Here is a 19937-nt window from a genome sequence, read left to right as displayed (position 1 = left end):
CTACTGAGCCTGCGCTCTAGAGCCTGCAAGCCACAACTACTGAAGCCTGCCCACCTAGAGCCTGTGCTCTGCAACAAGAGAAGCCACTGCTATGAGAAGCCTGCACACCGCAATGAAGAGTAGCCCCTGCTCACCGCAACTAAAGAAGGCCCGCGCACAAGGAAGACCCAACACAGCCTTTGGGTCTTTTTATAAATTAAAATAAATTTATAAAAAAAAAAACCTAAAAGCAGAATTACCATATGACCCAGCAATCCCACTCCTAGGCATATATCCAGAGAAAACCATAATTTGAAAGGGTGCATACACCCCGATGTTCATTGCAGCACTATTTACAACAGCCAGGACATGGAAGCAACCTAAATGTCCAGCGACAGAGGAATGGATAAAAGGATGCGGTACATATGGACATGTCTCATTTACATGAGACATTTAGAAAGGTCATCTAACTTTACCCAAAAAAACTCTTGTAACAAGTATTTCCCTGAAATAATGAGAGATGGTCAGTAGGTCACTCAGCCACATGACAGAGCAATAAGACTCACCTACAGGAATGTCTTCCAGGCAGAACCTGAAAATGTAATGCTGCCACCTCATTGGTGAATTCAGAGTCTCTCTCAGTAATTATCTTGGAATAGATCATTGAGCAGAGAGACAACTTGCTATTCGTAACCACATACTTATTTGAGTCTGTCCTCTCCTTGATCACATGCCCCTTCCTCCAGCCCCCAAATGTAGTCACTCTCTGTGAGTTTTCTGTTAGCCACGCCTTGCTTTTCTTTATACGTTCACCACACAGGAATGTGTTCTTAAACACATTCTTAGTGTTCCCCGACACGTTATCAAGTTTTGTGTATTTTTGACCTTCATATAAATGAAATCAAAGTGTGTGTAGTCTTCCTGACTTGCTTGGATTGTAGTTTCTATTTGTGATACCACTCATATGTTGAGGTACATAACCTAAGTTCATTAATTTTCACAGCTGTAGAGTGTTTTGTTGTGGAATATATCCAGTTTATCCAGTCTTCTGTAAGAACATTCGGGTGGTCCAGACATTTCGCTATTATAAACAGGGCTCTGTGAGCATTCTGGGGGCACTCCTCATCCACACGCGGTTTCTCTAGTGTATGTACCTGGTGAGGGATCTGCACCATCAACTTTATTGGATGATTCACACTGTTTTCCAAAGTGGTTGAACTAATTTATACTCCCACTAGTTCTGGATGAGATTTTTTTTTTTACTCCATATTCTTGCTAGCTCTTGATATTGACAAAGATAAATTTTTTAAAATTAATTTATGTTTTGGCTGCTTTGGGTCTTTGTTGTTGCGCGTGGGCTTTTCTCTAGTTGTGGCAAGTGGGGGCTACTCTTCGTTGCAGTGCGTGGGCTTCTCATTGCAGTGGCTTCTCTTGTTGAGGTGCATGGGCTCTAGGCGCAAGGGCTTCAGTATTTATGGCACGCAGGCTCAGTAGTTGTGGCTTGTGCACTCTAGGGCGCAGGCTCAGTAGCTGTGGCACATGGGTTTAGTTGCTTCATGGCATGTGGGATCTTCCTGGACAAGGGCTCGAACCCATGTCCCCTGCACTGGCAGGCAGGTTCTTAACCACTGCACCACCAGGGAGGTCCCGAAAAAGATAATTTTTTTTTACCAATTCGATGCATGTGAAATGTTATCTTATTATGGTTTTAACCTGCATTTGCTGAGGTTTACCATATTGGGTTAGTTATCTTAAAAAGAAAAAAAAATGCGAAAGTTCTCTTTGTCTCGCCCATTTGGCAGTATTATAAACAACTTTCCTGGAAGCAGCTGGGATTCCACATGGATGTTCACAGCATGATCCCCCCAAACAGAGCAAAACATCTTCAGGGTTGTAAAATGAAGCTGAGCTGCTACCAGCACTGTTATTCAGAAGTGACAGGCTCCTTGTTAGATTGAGTGTGAAAGCCTTGCTGCTTCTAGAATGGAAGACAAGTACCAATGACTTGTGTGGACTCCAGTCCCTTCTGGAACCTTATGCCTGGAAGATAAAACTCACTCACCTGCTGCATGGCAGCCTGTAGGATGGCTACAGGGTTTCCCTGTGGAGGCTTCTGCTTCAACAGTGGCTTCCCAGGTGTCTACAGATTTCATGCTTGCCTTGCAAGGGAAGGATCCATCCTAATCCAGTGGGCATTTTGAAAAAAGAAGGAACTGAAAGCCCTTCAGTAAAGAACAGAAAGTAAAGCCAAACCAAACTTAACTTCACAAATCTCCTTTTTTTATAAGGTGAGAGTCTAGAGCTGGGTTGTTCAATATAGTGGCCATTGCCACCTATGGCTGCTGAGCACTTGAAACATGGCTACTCCAACTGAGGAGCTGAGTTTTAAATTGTGTTAAATTTAATTAATTTAAATTTAAATTGAGAAACTGAAGCAATATAAAATATTTTTCTGTTAAACACATTTTTGTTTTGGTAGTACAACATTTCAAACTGTTGAAAATTTACCATCTGAATTGATGTTCTCTAAGTATGAAATAATACACACTTTTGAAGATGGTATAAAATTTTTTATGTTGATTACATACTGACTAATTATATTTTTGATACACTAGGTTAAATATATTGTTAAAGTACTTATCTGTTTCTTTTTGCTTTATTAAGTGGTTACTGGGAAATTTTAAGTTACATATGTGGAGTGACATCAGGGAACATGGTAGAGTAGGAAGTGCCAGGAGTCCATCTCCCTACCTAGACAACTATACTGGCAGAATCTGCCTGATGTGACTCTTTTAGAGCTCTGCAGTCTATTCAAAAGTTGCAACTTCCAGGGGAAGCCCTGGACAGTAAATTGTGGTTAATTTTGGTTAATTTCACCTCTTAGCACATCAGTGGCTCCCTGTCAACGACTACCATCCCCCCACTGCAGGCAGCCATGCACGTGTACTTGTAGTAGCCTGTGCACAGCTTATGGGAGCCAGGGTGAACAGCAAGGACCTTGTCCTCCAAATATCAGGGATCTGTGTTCTGATTGCTGCTTCTGATTGCAGAGATACAGACACTGCAGTGGGCAGCCACTGTTCCAGTCCCACCATCTGAAGAGACTTACAGGGGATTTAAAGACACAGAGCTTGTCTCTTCCCTCATTCATTATTCCCTTTCTCCCCTTTTGGGCATTAGACATTTAAGGACTAGGACATTCAAAACCAATTGAATATCCATAGAAAGTCACTGTGTATACCCAGGGAAAGGTGCAGGCTCAGAAAAGACAGGAGAAGACCCTGACTTTATACCTCAGGCTAATCCTTGGCACAAAGGCACCAAACAACAACAACATCAGTAAACCCTGGAGCAGGCAGAGAATCTGATTTCCAGGGTTACCAGTATAATTCAAATGTCTGATTTTCAACAAAATATCACACAAGGCACACACACACAAAAAAGGAAAGTATGGCCAATTCAAAGGAAAAATTAAATCAACAGAAACCATCCCTGAGAAAGACCAGATGGTGGACTTATTAGAAAAATACTTTAGAACAACTGTCTTAAAGATGCTCAAAGAGCTATCGGAAGATGAAAACAAAGTCAAGAAAACAATGTATGAATAATTTGTAAATATCAGTAAAGAGATAGAAGACATAAAAAGGAACTAAAAAAAAATTCTGGAAACAAAAAGTACAATAACTGAAATGAAAAATTCACTAGAGGGAGTCAAAAGCAGATTTGAGCAAGAAAAAGAAAGAAACTTATGGAAAAGATGATTGAAATTATTGAGTTGAGTAACAGAAAGAAAAAAAACTGAAGAAAAGTGAATAGAGCCTGCAGAACCTGTGAGATACTGTAAAGAAGACAGACATATGCCTCGTGGGAGTCTCACAGGAGAACAGAGAGACAAAGGGGCAGGGAGATTATCTGAAGAAGTAATGGCCAAAACCTTCTCACATGTGATGAAATACATGAATATTAATATCCAAGAAGCTCAATGAACACCAAGTAGAATGTGCACAAAAAGGTGCACATTGAGACACATTCTAATCAAACTGTCAAAGACAAAGACAAAGAGTCTTGAAAGCATTAAGAGAGAAGTGACTCATCACATATAAGAGATCTTAAATAAGATCATGTGGAGATTTCTCATCAGAAACCTGAGAGGCCAGTATACAGTGGGTTGATATATTTAAAATGCTGCAAGAAGAAGAAGAAAAAAAATACAAAAACCTTGTCAACCAAGAATACTTCATCTGCCAAAACTGTCCTTCAAAAATGAGAGAGGACGAGGAGCAGGAGCCGCCGCCGTTGCTGCCGCCGCCGGGCACTGGCGAAGAGCCGGGCCCCGGCGGCGGCGACAGGGCCCCCTGGGGGGAGTCGCTGCTGGGCCTGGGGCTGCCGCCTCCTGCCGCGCTGACCTCGGGCCCCGGGATTGAAGCCGGGGGCTGCTTCCCGGGAGGCGCGGAGCCCGGTAACGGGCTGAAGCCGCACAAGAGGCCACGAGAGAACAAAGAGGTACCCCGGGCCAGCCTGCTCAGCTTCCAGGATGAGGACGAAGAAAATGAAGAAGTTTTCAAAGTGAAGAAATCAAGTTATAGCAAAAAGATAGTAAAATTGCTTAAGAAAGAATATAAAGAAGATCTTGAAAAATCGAAGATTAAGACAGAAATCAACTCATCAGCTGACAGTCTCTTGAGAACCAACTGTGTACGATGAAATCGAACAAGGAAGGTCAGGAAAAGTGAGAACTGAGAAAGGACCATTTACTGTTGGGTTAAGAAATTGAAGCAAGTACAAGACGAACCTCCTTTGGACAAAACAGGTCATGTTAAGGACACCAGTCAAGAAGATGGAGTTATCATCAGTGAACACGGGCAAGATGAAATGGATATGGAAAGCAAGAAGGAGGAAGAAAAGCCAAAGGCTGCCGGAGCCTTTTCAAATGATTTATCTTCTTTGAATGTTCTCCGTCCAGGAGAAATTCCAGATGCAGCTTTTATACATGCTGCAAGGAAAAAGCGTCAGATGGCCCGGGAATTGGGAGATTTCACTCCTCATGATAGTGAGCCTGGTAAAGGCCGCCTTGTTAGAGAAGATGAGAATGATGCCAGTGATGATGAAGATGATGATGAGAAACGCCGTATAGTTTTTTCTGTGAAAGAAAAATCACAAAGACAGACAATTGCGGAGGAAATAGGTATTGAGGGGAGTGATGATGATGCTTTAGTAACTGGAGAACAAGATGAAGAGCTCAGCCGATGGGAACAGGAGCAGATAAGAAAAGGAATTAACATCCCTCAGGTTCAAGCAAGTCAGCCCACTGAAGTGAACATGTACTACCAGAACACTTACCAGACAATGCCTTACGGTTCATCCTGTGGCATTCCTTATAGTTACACAGCCTACGGATCATCCGATGCCAAACCTCAAAAAACAGATAATACAGTCCCTTTCAAAACTCCCAGTAATGAGATGACTCCCGTTACTATTGATTTGGTAAAGAAACAGCTTAAAGACAGGTTGGACTCCATGAAAGAACTGCACAAAACAAATCGACAGCAGCATGAGAAACATCTGCAAAGCCGAGTGGACTCCACCAGGGCTATTGAAAGATTAGAAGGGTCTTCTGGGGGTATTGGTGAACGGTATAAATTTTTGCAAGAAATGCGAGGGTATGTCCAAGACTTGCTTGAGTGTTTCAGTGAAAAGGTGCCACTGATTAATGAACTTGAATCAGCAATACATCAGCTGTACAAACAGCGAGCTTCCCGCCTTGTCCAAAGACGACAAGATGATATTAAAGATGAATCTTCGGAGTTTTCAAGCCATTCAAATAAAGCTCTGATGGCACCAAATCTTGATTCCTTTGGACGAGATCGGGCACTGTATCAAGAGCATGCAAAACGTCGGATTGCAGAACGGGAGGCGAGAAGGACTCGTCGTAGACAAGCCAGAGAGCAAACCGGTAAGATGGCAGATCACCTTGAAGGCCTTTCCAGTGATGATGAAGAAACGTCTACAGATATTACAAATATCAATCTGGAAAAAGATCGCATTTCAGAAGAGTCCAGCAAGGTTTTTGAAGATGTCCTTGAAAGTTTCTGTTCAATCGATTGTATTAAATCCCAGTTTGAAGCGTGGCGTTCAAAATACTACACATCCTGCAAGGATGCTTACATCGGCCTTTGCTTGCCAAAGTTGTTCAATCCCCTCATAAGGCTGCAGCTTCTCACTTGGACTCCTCTTGAGGTGAGTGGCTTCTATCACTGTTGAAAAGCAATACACTGGACTTCCCTGGTGGCGCAATGGTTAAGAATCCACCTGCCAATGTGGGGGACATGGGTTCGAGCCCGGGTCCAGGAAGATCCCACATGCCACGGAGCTACTAAGCCCATGTGCCACAACTGCTGAGCCTGCGCTCTAGAGCCTGCGAGCCACAACTACTGAGCCCGTGTGCCTAGAGCCCGTGCTCCGCAACAAGAGAAGCCACCACAATGAGAAACCCACGCACCACAATGAAGAGTAGCCCGCGCTCACTGCGACGAGAGAAAGCCCACGCACAGCAAGACCCAACGCAGCCATAAATTTAATTAATTAATTAAAAAAAAAACCAAAAAAAAAAAAATGAGAGAGAAATTAAGACACCCTCAGATAAACAAAAGCTGAAGGAATTCATTACCAGTAGACCTGCCCTGCAGGAAATGCTACAGGGAGCCCTTCAGGTTGAAATGAAAGGACACTAGGCATTAACTCAAATCCATATGAAGAAATAAATATTTATAGTAAAGATAAATACATGGGAAATTATAAAAGCTAGTAAATTGTAACTGTGGTTTGCAATACCACTTTTTTTCCCTACATGATTTAGAAGACTAATGCATAGAAAATTAGCCTATGTTTTTGAACACACAGTGCATAAAGATGTAATTTTGTGACATCAGTAACTGAAAGGGGTTGGGGAATGGAGCTGTATGGAAACAGTTTTGTATGTTATTGAAGTTAAGATGGTGTTACAACCTTAGGATGTTAAATGTAATCCCTATGGTAACCACAAAGAAATTAAAATGTCGCACTACAAAAAAATCCACTAAGCACAAAAGAAGACAATAATGCAAGTACTGAGGGACAAAAAGGTATAAGGTATATAGAAAACAAATAGCAAATGATACTTTATTTTTCCTTTTATTTTTTATTGAATAAATTTGACAATACAACATTGTGTAAGTTTAAGTTATATAGCATGTTACTTTGAAACATTTATATATTGTAGTATGATTGCTAATGAGGCTATTATTTCTCACATTACGTAATTATAGTACAAAATTATTGTCTATTCATTTCATTATACTGCGCATTAGATCACTATGGCTTCTTTACTACTTGTTTACAAGTTTGTACCCTTAAACACCATCACTCTTATCCCTATTCCCATCCCCTGGTAACGACCATTTCACTCTGTTTTTTTACACGTTTAACTTCTTTAGATTTCACATATAAATGATATCATTCAGTACTTTCTGTCTGACTTATCTTGCTTAGCATAATGTACTTAAGGTTTATCCATGTTGTCACAAATAGGAGGATATCCTCCTTTCTCATGGCTGAATGATATTCTATTGTATATACGTACCACTGTTTTTTGTCCATTTATCCGTTGATGGGCATTTGGGTTCCATATCTTGGTTATTGTGAATAATGCTGCAATAAACATGGGAGTTCAAGTATCTCCTGGAAATCCTGTTTTCATTTCCTTTGGGTATTTACCCAAAAGTGTAATTGCTGGATCATACTTCTATTTTTAATTTTTTTTCCTTTTTTACAAATTGAGGTATAGTTGATTTACAATATTTTATAAGTTTCTGGTGTACAACACAGTGACTCACAACTTTTAAAGGTTATATAACATTTATAGTTATTATAATATATTCCCTGTGCTGTGCAATATATCCTTGTAGCTAATTTATTTTATGCATAGTAGTTTGTACCTCTTAATCCCCTAACCTTCCTCGCTTCCCTCTCCCCACTGGTAACCACAAGTTTGTTCTCTAGATCTGTGAGTCTGTTTCTTCTTTGTTATATTCACTAGTTTATTTTTTAGATTCCACATGTAAGTGATATCATACAGCATTTATCTTTCTCTGACTTATTTCACTAAGCAAGATACCCTCCAAGTCCATCCATGTTGTTGCAAGTGGCAAAATTGCATTCTTTTTTTTGTTTGTTTTGTTTTGTTTGTTTTTTTATACTGCAGGTTCTTATTAGGCATCAATTTTATACACATCAGTGTATATATGTCAATCCCAATCGCCCAATTCAGCACACCACCATCCCCACCCCACCGCAGTTTTCCCCCCTTGGTGTCCATATGTCCATTCTCTACATCTGTGTCTCAACTTCTGCCCTGCAAACTGGCTCATCTGTACCATTTTTCTAGGTTCCACATACATGCATTAATATACGATATTTGTTTTTCTCTTTCTGACTTACTTCACTCTGTATGACAGTCTCTAGATCCATCCACGTCTCAACAAATGACTCAATTTCGTTCCTTTTTATGGCTGAGTAATATTCCATTGTATATATGTACCACAACTTCTTTATCCATTCATCTGTTGATGGGCATTTAGGTTGCTTCCATGACCTGGCTATTGTAAATAGTGCTGCAATGAACATTCGGGTGCATGTGTCTTTTTGAATTACAGTTTTCTCTGGGTATATGCCCAGTAGTGGGATTGCTGGGTCATATGGTAATTCTATTTTTAGTTTTTTAAGGAACCTCCATATTGTTCTCCATAGTGGCTGTATCAATTTACATTCCCACCAACAGTGCAAGAGGTTTCCCTTTTCTCCACACCCTCTCCAGCATTTGTTGTTTGTAGATTTTCTGATGATGCCCATTCTAACAGGAGTGAGGTGATACCTCATTGTAGTTTTGATTTGCATTTCTCTAATAATTAGTGATGTTGAGCATCTTTTCATGTGCTTCGTGGCCGTCTGTATGTCTTCTTTGGAGAAATGTCTATTTAGGTCTTCTGCCCATTTTTGGATTGGGGTGTTTGTTTCTTTAATATTGAGCTGAATGAGCTGTTTATATATTTTGGAGATTAATCCTTTGTCCGTTGATTCATTTGCAAATATTTTCTCCCATTCCGAGGGTTGTCTTTTCGTCTTGTTTATGGTTTCCTTTGCTGTGCAAAAGCTTTGAAGTTTCATTAGGTCCCACTTGTTTATTTTTGTTTTTATTTCCATTACTCTAGGAGGTGGATCAAAAAAGATCTTGCTGTGATTTATGTCAAAGGGTGTTCTTCCTATGTTTTCCTCTAAGAGTTTTATAGGGTCCAGTCTTACATTTAGGTCTCTAATCCATTTTGAGTTTATTTTTGTGTATGGTGTTAGGGAGTATTCTAATTTCATTCTTTTACATGTAGCTGTCCAGTTTTCCCAGCACCACTTATTGAAGAGACTGTCTTTTCTCCATTGTATATCTTTGCCTCCTTTGTCATAGATTAGTTGACCATAGGTGTGTGGGTTAATCTCTGGGCTTTCTATCTTGTTCCATTGATCTATGTTTCTGTTTTTGTGCCAGTACCATATTGTCTTGATTACTGTAGCTTTGTAGTATAGTCTGAAGTCAGGGAGTCTGATTCCTCCAGCTCCATTTTTTTGCCTCAAGACTGCTTTGGCTATTCGGGGTCTTTTGTGTCTCCATACAAATTTTAAGATGATTTGTTCTAGCTCCGTAAAAAATGCCATTGGTAATTTGATAGGGATTGCATTGAATCTGTAGATTGCCTTGGGTAGTATACTCATTTTCACAATGTTGATTCTTCCAATCCAAGAACATGGTATATCTCTCCATCTGTTGGTATCATCTTTAATTTCTTTCATCAGTGTCTTATAGTTTTCTGCATACAGGTCTTTTGTCTCCCTAGGTAGGTTTATTCCTAGGTATTTTATTCTTTTTGTCGCAATGGTAAATGGGAGTGTTTCCATAATTTCTCTTTCAGATTTTTCATCATTAGTGTATAGGAATGCAGGAGATTTCTGTGCATTAATTTTGTATCCTGCAACGTTACCATATTCATTAATTAGCTCTAGCAGTTTTCTGGTGGCAGTTTTAGGATTCTCTATGTATAGTATCATGTCATCCGCAAACAGTGACAGTTTTACTTCTTCTTTTCCAATTTGTATTCCTTTTATTTCTTTTTCTTCTCTGATTGCCGTGGCTAGGACTTCCAGAACTATGTTGAATAATAGTGGTGAGAGTGGACATCCTTGTCTCGTTCCTGATCTTAGAGGAAATGCTTTCAGTTTTTCACCATTGAGAATGATGTTTGCTGTGGGTTTGTCATATATGGCCTTTATTATGTTGAGGTAGGTTCCCTCTATGCCCACTTTCTGGAGAGTTTTTATCAGAAATGGGTGTTGAATTTTGTCAAAAGCTTTTTCTGCATCTATTGAGATGATCATATGGTTTTTATTCTTCAATTTGTTAGTATGGTGTATCACATTGATTGATTTGCGTATATTGAAGAATCCTTGCATCCCTGGGATAAATCCCACTTGATCGTGGTGTATGATCCTTTTAATGTGTTGTTGGATTCTGTTTGCTAGTATTTTGTTGAGGATTTTTGCATCTATATTCATCAGTGATATTGGTCTGTAATTTTCTTTTTTTGTAGTGTCTTTGTCTGGTTTTGGGATCAGGGTGATGGTGGCCTCATAGAATGAGTTTGGGAGTGTTCCTTCCTCTGCAATTTTTTGGAAGAGTTTGAGAAGGATGGGTGTTAGCTCTTCTCTAAATGTTTGATAGAATTCACCTGTGAAGCCATCTGGTCCTGGACTTTTGTTTGTTGGAAGATTTTTAATCACAGTTTCAATTTCATTACTTGTGATTGGTCTGTTCATATTTTCTGTTTCTTCCTGGTTCAGTCTTGGAAGGTTATACATTTCTAAGAATTTGTCCATTTCTTCCAGGTTGTCCATTTTATTGGCATAAAGTTGCTTGTAGTAGTCTCTTAGGATGCTTTGTATTTCTGCAGTGTCTGTTGTAACTTCTCCTTTTTCATTTCTGATTTTATTGATTTGAGTCCTCTCCCTCTTTTTCTTGATGAGTCTGGCTAATGGCTTATCAATTTTGTTTATCTCTCAAAGAACCAACTTTTAGTTTTATTGATCTTTGCTATTGTTTTCTTTGTTTCTATTTCATTTATTTCTGCTCTGATCTTTATGATTTCTTTCCTTCTGCTAACTTTGGGTTGTGTTTGTTCTTCTTTCTCTAGTTTCTTTAGGTGTAAGGTTAGATTGTTTACTTGAGCTTTTTCTTGTTTCTTTAGGTAGGCTTGTATAGCTATAAACTTCCCTCTTAGAACCGCTTTTGCTGCATCCCATAGGTTTTGGGTCGTCGTGTTTTCATTGTCATTTGTCTCTAGGTATTTTTTGATTTCCTCTTTGATTTCTTCAGTGATCTCTTGGTTATTTAGTAACATATTGTTTAGCCTCCATGTGTTTGTGTTTTTTACGTTTTTTTCCCTGTAATTCATTTCTAATCTCATATCGTTGTGGTCAGAAAAGATGCTTGATATGATTTCAATTTTCTTAAATTTACTGAGGCTTGATTTGTGACCCAAGATGTGATCTATCCTGGAGAATGTTCCGTGCGCACTTGAGAAGTACGTGTAATCTGCTGTTTTTGGATGGAATGTCCTATATATATATCAATTAAATCTATCTGGTCTATTGTGTCATTTAAAGCTTCTGTTTCCTTATTTATTTTCATTTTGGATGATCTGTCCATTGGTGTAAGTGAGGTGTTAAAGTCCCCCACTATGATTGTGTTACTGTCGATTTCCTCTTTTATAGCTGTTAGCAGTTGCCTTATGTATTGAGGTGCTCCTATGTTGGGTGCATATATATTTATAATTGTTATATCTTCTTCTTGGATTGATCCCTTGATCATTATGTAGTGTCCTTCCTTGTCTCTTGTAACATTCTTTATTTTAAAGTCTATTTTATCTGATATGAGTATAGCTACTCCAGCTTTCTTTTGATTTCCATTTGCATGGAATATCTTTTTCCATCCCCTCACTTTCAGTCTGAATGTGTCCCTAGGTCTAAAGTGGGTCTCTTGTAGACAGCATATATATGGGTCTTGTTTTTGTATCCATTCAGCCAGTCTATGTCTTTTGGTTGGGGCATTTAATCCATTCACGTTTAAGGTAATTATCGATATGTATGTTCCTATGACCATTTTCTTAATTGTTTTGGGTTTGTTTTTGTAGGTCCTTTTCTCCTCTTGTGTTTCCCACTTAGAGAAGTTCCTTTAGCATTTGTTGTAGAGCTGGTTTGGTGGTGCTGAATTCTCTTAGCTTTTGCTTGTCTGTAAAGCTTTTGATTTCTCCATCAAATCTAAATGAGATCCTTGCCGGGTAGAGTAATCTTGGTTGTAGGTTCTTCCCTTTCATCACTTTAAGTATATCATGCCACTCCCTTCTGGCTTGCAGAGTTTCTGCTGAGAAATCAGCTGTTAACCTTATGGGAGTTCCCTTGTATGTTATTAGTCGTTTTTCCCTTGCTGCTTTCAATAATTTTTCTTTGTCTTTAATTTTTGCCACTTTGATTACTATGTGTCTCGGTGTGTTTCTCCTTGGGTTTATTCTGTATGGGACTCTCTGCGCTTCCTGGACTTGGGTGGCTATTTCCTTTCCCATGTTAGGGAAGTTTTTGACTATAATCTCTTCAAATATTTTCTCGGGTCCTTTCTCTCTCTCTTCTCCTTCTGGGACCCCTATAATGCGAATGTTGTTGCGTTTAATGTTGTCCCAGAGGTCTCTTAGGCTGTCTTCATTTCTTTTCATTCTTTTTTCTTTAGTCTGTTCCGTTCCACAGCAGTGAATTCCACCATTGTGTCTTCCAGGTCACTTATCCGTTCTTCTGCCTCAGTTATTCCGATATTGATTCCTTCTAGTGTAGTTTTCATTTCAGTTATTGTATTGTTCATCTCTGTTTGTTTGTTCTTTAATTCTTCTAGGTCTTTGTTAAACATTTCTTGCATCTTCTCAATCTTTGCCTCCATTCTTATTCCGAGGTCCTGGATCATCTTCACTATCATTATTCTGAATTCTTTTCCTGGAAGGTTGCCTATCTCCACTTCATTTAGTTGTTTTTCTGGGGTTTTTTCTTGTTCCTTCATCTGGTACATAGCCCTCTGCCTTTTCATCTTGTCTGTCTTTCTGTGAATGTGGTTTTTCTTCCACAGGCTGCAGGATTGTAGTTCTTCTTGCTTCTGCTGTCTGCCCTCTGGTGGATGAGCCTATCTAAGAGGCTTGATGGGTGGCTCTGGTGGTGGGTAGAGCTGACTGTTGCTGTGGTGGTCAGAGCTCAGTAAAACCTTAATCCACTTGACTGTTGATCGGTGGGCATAGGTTCCCTCCCTGTTGGTTGTTTTGCCTGAGGCAACCCAACACTGGAGCCTACCTGGGCTCTTTGGTGGGGCTAATGACAGACTCTGGGAGGGCTCACGCCAAGGAGTACTTCCCAGAACTTCTGCTGCCAGTGTCCTTGTCCCCACGGTGAAACAGAGCCACCCCCCGCCTCTGCAGGAGACGTTCCAACACTAGCAGGTAGGTCTGGTTCAGTCTCCCCCAGGGTCACTGCTCCTTCCGCTGGGTCCTGATGCACACGCTATTTTGTGTGCGCCCTCCAAGAGTGGGGTCTGTGTTTCCCCCAGTCCTGTCAAAGTGTGATTCTCTATGAATTCCTCCTCCTGTTGCTGGACCCCCAGGTTTGGAAGCCTGACGTGGGGCTCAGAACCTTCACTCCAGTGGGTGGACTTCTGTGGTATAAGTGTTCGCCAGTCTGTGAGTCACCCACCCACCAGTTATGGGATTTGATTTTACTCTGATTGCGTCCCTCCTACCGTTTCATTGTGGCTTCTCCTTTGTCTTTGGATGTGGGGTATCTTTTTTGGTGAGTTCCAGTGTCTTCCTGTCGATGATTGTTCAGCAGCTAGTTGTGATTCTGGTGTTCTCACAAGAGGGAGTGAGAGCACGTCCTTCTACTCTGCCATCTTGGTTCCTCCTCCTGTAAACTTTTTGATGATGGCCATTCTGACCAGTATGAGGTTGGTAAAAGGCAATATGATGATCTCAAGAATAAAATTAATAAACAGGAGTACTTTACCAAATAAATCAAAAATTTTAAAAGAAGAACTAAGCAGAAATTCTGGAATTAAAGAACTTGGTAAGTGAGAAGAAGAATGCATTAGAAATAGAGCAGATCAGATGGAAGAGAGAATCAGTGAGCTGGAAAATAGAAAACTAGAAATGAATCAGGAGAGAGAAATCACTTTTTTAAATGTGAAAAAATCCTACGAGAGCTATCAGACTCCATTAGAAAAGCCAACAAAAGAATAAGGATATTCCAGAAGGATAAGAGAAGGGGAAAAGGGTGACAGTTTATTTAAGGAAATAAGAGCTGAGAACTTCCCAAACCTGGGAAAAGGAACTGGATATAGAAGTCTAGAAAACTAGTAGCTACCTGCAACTAAGGCTGGAAGCACACACACACACACACACACACACAAATGCTGGTGGTAAAAAAAACGGGGTGGTGGAAGAGTGGCAGGAGGTGTGTACTTTGCACTTGCAGCTTTGGGTGTGCCCACGGCCCAGTAGGGGGATCCTCAAGTGGGAGGGTTGTAGAGGATTGTGGGTGGTTCTCTTGCCAGAATCCTGGGGCAGACAGCAATAGACACTTTTCTTCAGTTCTCTTTGTCTACTAACTACCTCCTTTTCCTTTCTCTCCTCCCAGTCACTGAGGTCTCTCCTCAGAGAGCAGCAGATCCCTCTAGCTGCAGGTGTGCAACAGGACAGATACCATTCACTGCTTCCATTCTTCACTCATTCTGCCAAAGAGGTTGTGCCACCCACCCCTGGACCTGCTGCTGCCTTCTGTGCTGCTGCTGGCTACACTGCAACTCCTCTTGCTCCACGGCTTCCTGCATGGTACAGTCCACCCACTTTTGGGTTCACAGATGGATGATCTCTTGGGTTTCCTGGTATGATGTGCAGAGGTACTCTTTTTTGGTTAGTTATAGATGTCTGATTAATTATAAATCAAAGGGGAGAGAATGCTGACATCACTCTCAGTAATAACTTTAAATGTAAGTGGATCAAACTCTTCAATCAAAAGATAGTGTCAGAAACAAACAAACAAACAAAATAATCCAACTAGATACTGTACTTTAGATCCAAAGACAGAAACAGGTTAAAAGTGAAAGGACCAAAAAAAAAAGTGAAAGGACAGAAAAGGATACTCCGTGCAAACAGTAACCAAAGACAGCAGGGGCAGCTATAATAATATCAGAGAAAATAGAATTATTTAAATCAAAAAAGGTTACAAAAGACAATGAAGGATATTATATATTAATAAAAGATTCAATAGAACAAGAAAGTAAAACAATTATAAACATCATTAATGTATCTAATAACAGGACATCAAAATACGTAAAGCAAAAAAATGAGAGAAACAGACAGTTTTAAAATAATAGTTGGAAAATTCAATATCTCATTCTCCAGAATGGATAGAAAAGATAGGTAGAAGATAAGTACAAAAATAGAGGACTTATGATGGACTTCCCTCGTGGTGCAGTGGTTAAGAATCTGCCTGCCAATGCAGGGGACACGGGTTCGATCCCTGGTCCGGGAAGATCCCACATGCTGCGGAACAACTAAGCCTGCATGCCACAACTACCGAGCCTGCACTCTAGAGCCCACGCACCACAACTACTGAGCCCATATGCCTCAACTACTGAAGCCCACGCGCCCTAGAGCTTGTGTGCCACAACTAATGAGCCCACATGCCTCAACTACTGAAGCCCGTGCGCTCTAGGGCCTGCATGCTGCAACTACTGAGCCTGCATGCTGCAACTACTGAAGCCCATGCAGCTAGAGCCTGTGCTTCACAATAAGAGAAGCCACTGCAGTGAGAAGCCTGTGCACGACAATGAAGAGTAGCCCCTGCTTGCCGCAACTAGAGAAAGCCCGCGTGCGGCAACAAAGACCCAATGCAGCCAAAAAAAAAAAAAAAGACAGACTTGTTTTCTTTGTCAGGAGAAAGAAAACAATACAATAAACCAACTAGATCTAACGTAAATATACAGAACATTTTACCTAAAAATAGCAGAATATACATACTTCTCAGGTGCACATGGGACATTCTCCAGGATAGATCATATATATACTAGGCTATAAATCAAGTCTTAATAGATTTTTTAAAAATTTATTTATTTTATTTATTTGCAATATCTGCAAATCAATCAGTGTGATACACCACATTAACAAACTGAACAATAAAAACCATATGATCATCTCAATAGATGCAGAAAAAGCTTTTGACAAAATTCAGTGGAACTGGATAGGAAGCTCAGAAATAAACCCAGACACCTATGGTCAATGAGTCTGTGACAAAGGAGGTAAGAATATACAATGGAGAAAAGACAGTCTCTTCAATAAGTGGTGCTGGGAAAACTGGGCAGCTACATGTAAAAGAATGAAGTTAGGACACTCCCTAACACCATACACAAAAATAAACTCCAAATGGATTAAAGACTTAAATGTAAGACCAGACACTATAAAACTTTTAGAGGAAAACATAGGAAAAACACTCTTTGACATAAACCACAACAAGGTCTTTTTTGACCCACCTCCTAGAGTAACAGAAATTAAAACAAAAATAAACAAATGGGACTTAATTAAACTTAAAAGCTTTTGCACAGCAAAGCAAACCATAAACAAAACAAAAAGACAACCCACAGAATGGGAGAAAATATTTGCAAACAAAGCAAACTACAAAGGGATTAATCTCCAAAATACACAAACAGCTCAAATAGCTCAATATTGAAAAGGAAAACCAAAAAAAAAACAACCCAATCCAAAAATGGGCAGAAGACCTAAATACACATTTCTCCAAAGAAGATATACAGATTGCCAACAAACACATGAAAGGATGCTCAACATCACTAATCATTAGAGAAATGCAAATCAGAACTACAGTGAGGTATCACCTCACACCAGTCAGAATGGCCATCATCAAAAGGTCTACAAACAATAAATGCTGGAGAGTATGTGGAGAAAAGGAAACCCTCTTGCACTGTTGGTGGGAATGTAAATTGGTGCAGCCACTATTGAGAACAGTATGGAGGTTCCTTAAGAAACTAAAAATAGAATTACCATATGACCCAGGAATCCCACTACTGGCATATATCTGGAGAAAACCGTAATTAGAAAAGATACATGCACCCCAATGTTTATTGCAGCACTATTTCCAATAGCCAAGACATGGAAACAAACTAAATGTCCACTGATAGAGAAATGGATAAAGAAGACGTGGTACATATATACAATGGAATATTACTCAGCCACAAAAAGGAACAAAATAATGCCATTTGCAACAACATGGATGGACCTAGAGATTATAATACTAAAGTCAGACAAAGACAAATATCATATGATATCACTCATATGTGGAATCTAATTTAAAAAAATGATACAAATGAACTTATTTACAAAACAGACTTACAGATATTGAAAACAAATTTATGGTTACCAAAGGGGAAATGTGGTGGGGAGGGATAAATCAGGAGCTTGGGATTAACATACACACACTACTTACTCTACATAAGATAGATAACCAACAAGGACCTAGTGTACGGCACAGGGAATTCTACTCAATATTCTGTGAGCAACCTGTATAAGCAAAGAATCTGAAAAAGAATGAATATACGTATATGTATAACTGAATCCCTTTGCTGTACATCTGAAACTAACACAAAATTGTAAATCAACTATAATTCAATAAAATTAAAAAACAAATAAACCCATGAACCTATGGTCAATTAATCCATGACAAACAAGACAAGAATATACAATGGAGAAAAGACAGTCTTTTCAATAAGTGGTGCTGGGAAAACTGGGCAGCAACATGTAAAAGAATGAAATTAGAACATTCTCTAACACCACACACAAAAATAAACTTGAAATGGATCAAAGACCTACATGTAAGGCCGGACACTATAAAACTCTTAGAGGAAAACATAGGCAGACCACTTTTTTACATAAATCGCAGCAATATCTTTTTTGATCCACTTCCTAGAGTAATAAAAATAAAAATAAACAAATAGGACCTAATTAAACTTAAAATCTTTTGCAAAGCAAAGGAAACCATAAATAAAAAGACAAGACAACCCTCAGAATGGGAGAAAATATTTGCAAATGAAACAACCAACAAGGGATTAATCTCCAAAATATACAAACAGCTTATGCAGCTCAATATCTAAAAAACAAACAAACCAATCAAAAAAATGGGCAGAAGAATGATACCTCCACATTTGTTCTTTCTCAAGATTGATTTGGCTATTTGGGGTCATTTATGGTTCCATACAAATTTTACGATTTTTTTCTACTTGAAAATGCCATTGGAATTTTGATAGGGATTGCATTGAATCTGTAGATTACTTCGGGTGGTATGGATATTTTAACAATATTTATTTGTCTGATCCATGAATATGGAATTTTTTCCATTTGTTTGTGTCTTCTTCTTCAGTTGTTTCTTTCTCCAAAGACTTGTAGTTTCAGTGTACAAATCTTTCACCTTCTTGGTTAAATACATTCCTAACTACTTTAATTTTTTTGATGCTCTTACAGCATTTTTAACTGATTGGAATTTTGAAATCTGGCAAAGAGAGAAACCATCTTCATGGGTCATTCCATCTCCAACCATCATACAGTTCCTACATCTAAGAATTTTCTCCCTAGAATTACCACTTTAGTTTGATCTAAAGAGCAAGCTCCACTCAAATCTGACCTACTTAGACCAAAGCCTCACTTGCAGACACCTCATGCTGGAGGAAAAGCAGTGTGCTGGCTTCTCAGCTCTCAGCTGTGAGGAATCCTAGGTTACCCTGGCAATGAGGCAGAAAACTGCAAAAAGCCTGACCAGCAAAGCAGAAAGGAGGCCAAGGAAAGACCAACTAATTTATAAAATGAACGATACTATTTGATCTCATACAATGAAATACTGTAAACTTAGTAAAAACTCCGTAAGGTTCATGATTGTATAATATTTATAAAAATAAGTCCTCTGTTGTAAAATACTAGCTACTAATTAAAACTAAAGAGTGCTCAAACTAATGTGGTTTACATCCAAACAGTATTTACAAACAGGCCTTTTGTGAATGTAGTTCTTCCTTGGCCCTGTATTTTGTGGAGTTCTGACTCTGCTCTCATGGTTCTGACGTACTGCAGGATTATGCCTTGGTTTTCTTTTACCATCACTCATTTTTACCCTTGCACTTTTTTAACATATATCTATCTCCATCTGATCATGTTTCAGTATAAAGTGTTTTATCATCATCATTCCTTTTAAAAGAGGTTCCAGGAATACGCTTTTAATAAAACAGGATTTTAAGAACAAAAAATGGTAACCAGGAGACAAAGGGTGCTTTGACAGTATGCCTAGATTTATGCATTAAAACAAACTAATTAAAAAATGAAGTTTAAGTGGCATTTTATGTTTTCAGTTTTTAAACATTTTTAACAATTACTTTAGCCAGAACCCCTGAATTGTCCACAAACACCATGGGTCCAATTAGCTTATTTTCAAAAGCATCTTTTCAATAGACAATTGGCTAAGAAATAAAACAAAGAAGACAACAACATTCAAAATGTGTACCCCAAGCCCATTTTGGCGGCATTTAGTGAACAAGAGTCTCTCTTGCGTACTAAGCAGGCAGGTCACAATTGGCCCAGAAGTCCTAAATAATGATGATTTGCCTCCAAAATTTCCCTTACGGTTTTACAATGTTCCATTTAGACACACAGCAGCCCAGAACCAATACTAATCCAGCAGCATTTTTCAAGTAATTGAGAGTATATTTTTCAAAACCAATCTATGCATAATACTGTGATTAA

General features: G+C 39.2%; 2 protein-coding genes across 2 annotated transcripts in view; one reads left to right on the top strand and one right to left on the bottom strand.

Moving 5' to 3' along the window:
• Positions 1-4242: 4242 nt before the first annotated feature.
• Positions 4243-6248, top strand: LOC137764646 (PAX3- and PAX7-binding protein 1-like). Its single transcript, XM_068543689.1, has 2 exons — positions 4243-4654; positions 4766-6248. The coding sequence occupies exons 1-2, from the start codon at positions 4243-4245 to the stop codon at positions 6238-6240; spliced, it is 1887 nt and encodes a 628-aa protein (XP_068399790.1). The 3' UTR covers positions 6241-6248.
• Positions 6249-7636: 1388 nt separating this feature from the next.
• ZRANB3 (zinc finger RANBP2-type containing 3) overlaps positions 7637-19937 on the bottom strand; it is a 280181-nt gene continuing 267880 nt past the window's right edge. The window contains exon 23 of the mRNA XM_068545218.1: positions 7637-7665. Within this exon, the coding sequence (XP_068401319.1) occupies positions 7651-7665 (15 nt within the window). The 3' untranslated portion in view covers positions 7637-7650. The remainder of the gene's footprint in view (positions 7666-19937) is intronic.

The sequence above is a fragment of the Eschrichtius robustus genome, chromosome 5 (genome assembly GCF_028021215.1).
Source record: "Eschrichtius robustus isolate mEscRob2 chromosome 5, mEscRob2.pri, whole genome shotgun sequence".
Lineage (NCBI taxonomy): Eukaryota > Metazoa > Chordata > Mammalia > Artiodactyla > Eschrichtiidae > Eschrichtius > Eschrichtius robustus.
This window is presented reverse-complemented; position numbering and strand designations above follow the sequence as displayed.

What these genes read in the sequence shown, in the direction of transcription:
- LOC137764646 (XM_068543689.1), top strand. Translation starts at nt 4,243, where the DNA reads ATGAGAGAGGACGAGGAGCAGGAGCCGCCGCCGTTGCTGCCGCCGCCG. An exon ending in AATCAACTCATCAGCTGACA is followed by an intron (nt 4,655 to 4,765) that starts GTCTCTTGAGAA and finishes AGCAAGTACAAG; the next exon opens with ACGAACCTCCTTTGGACAAA.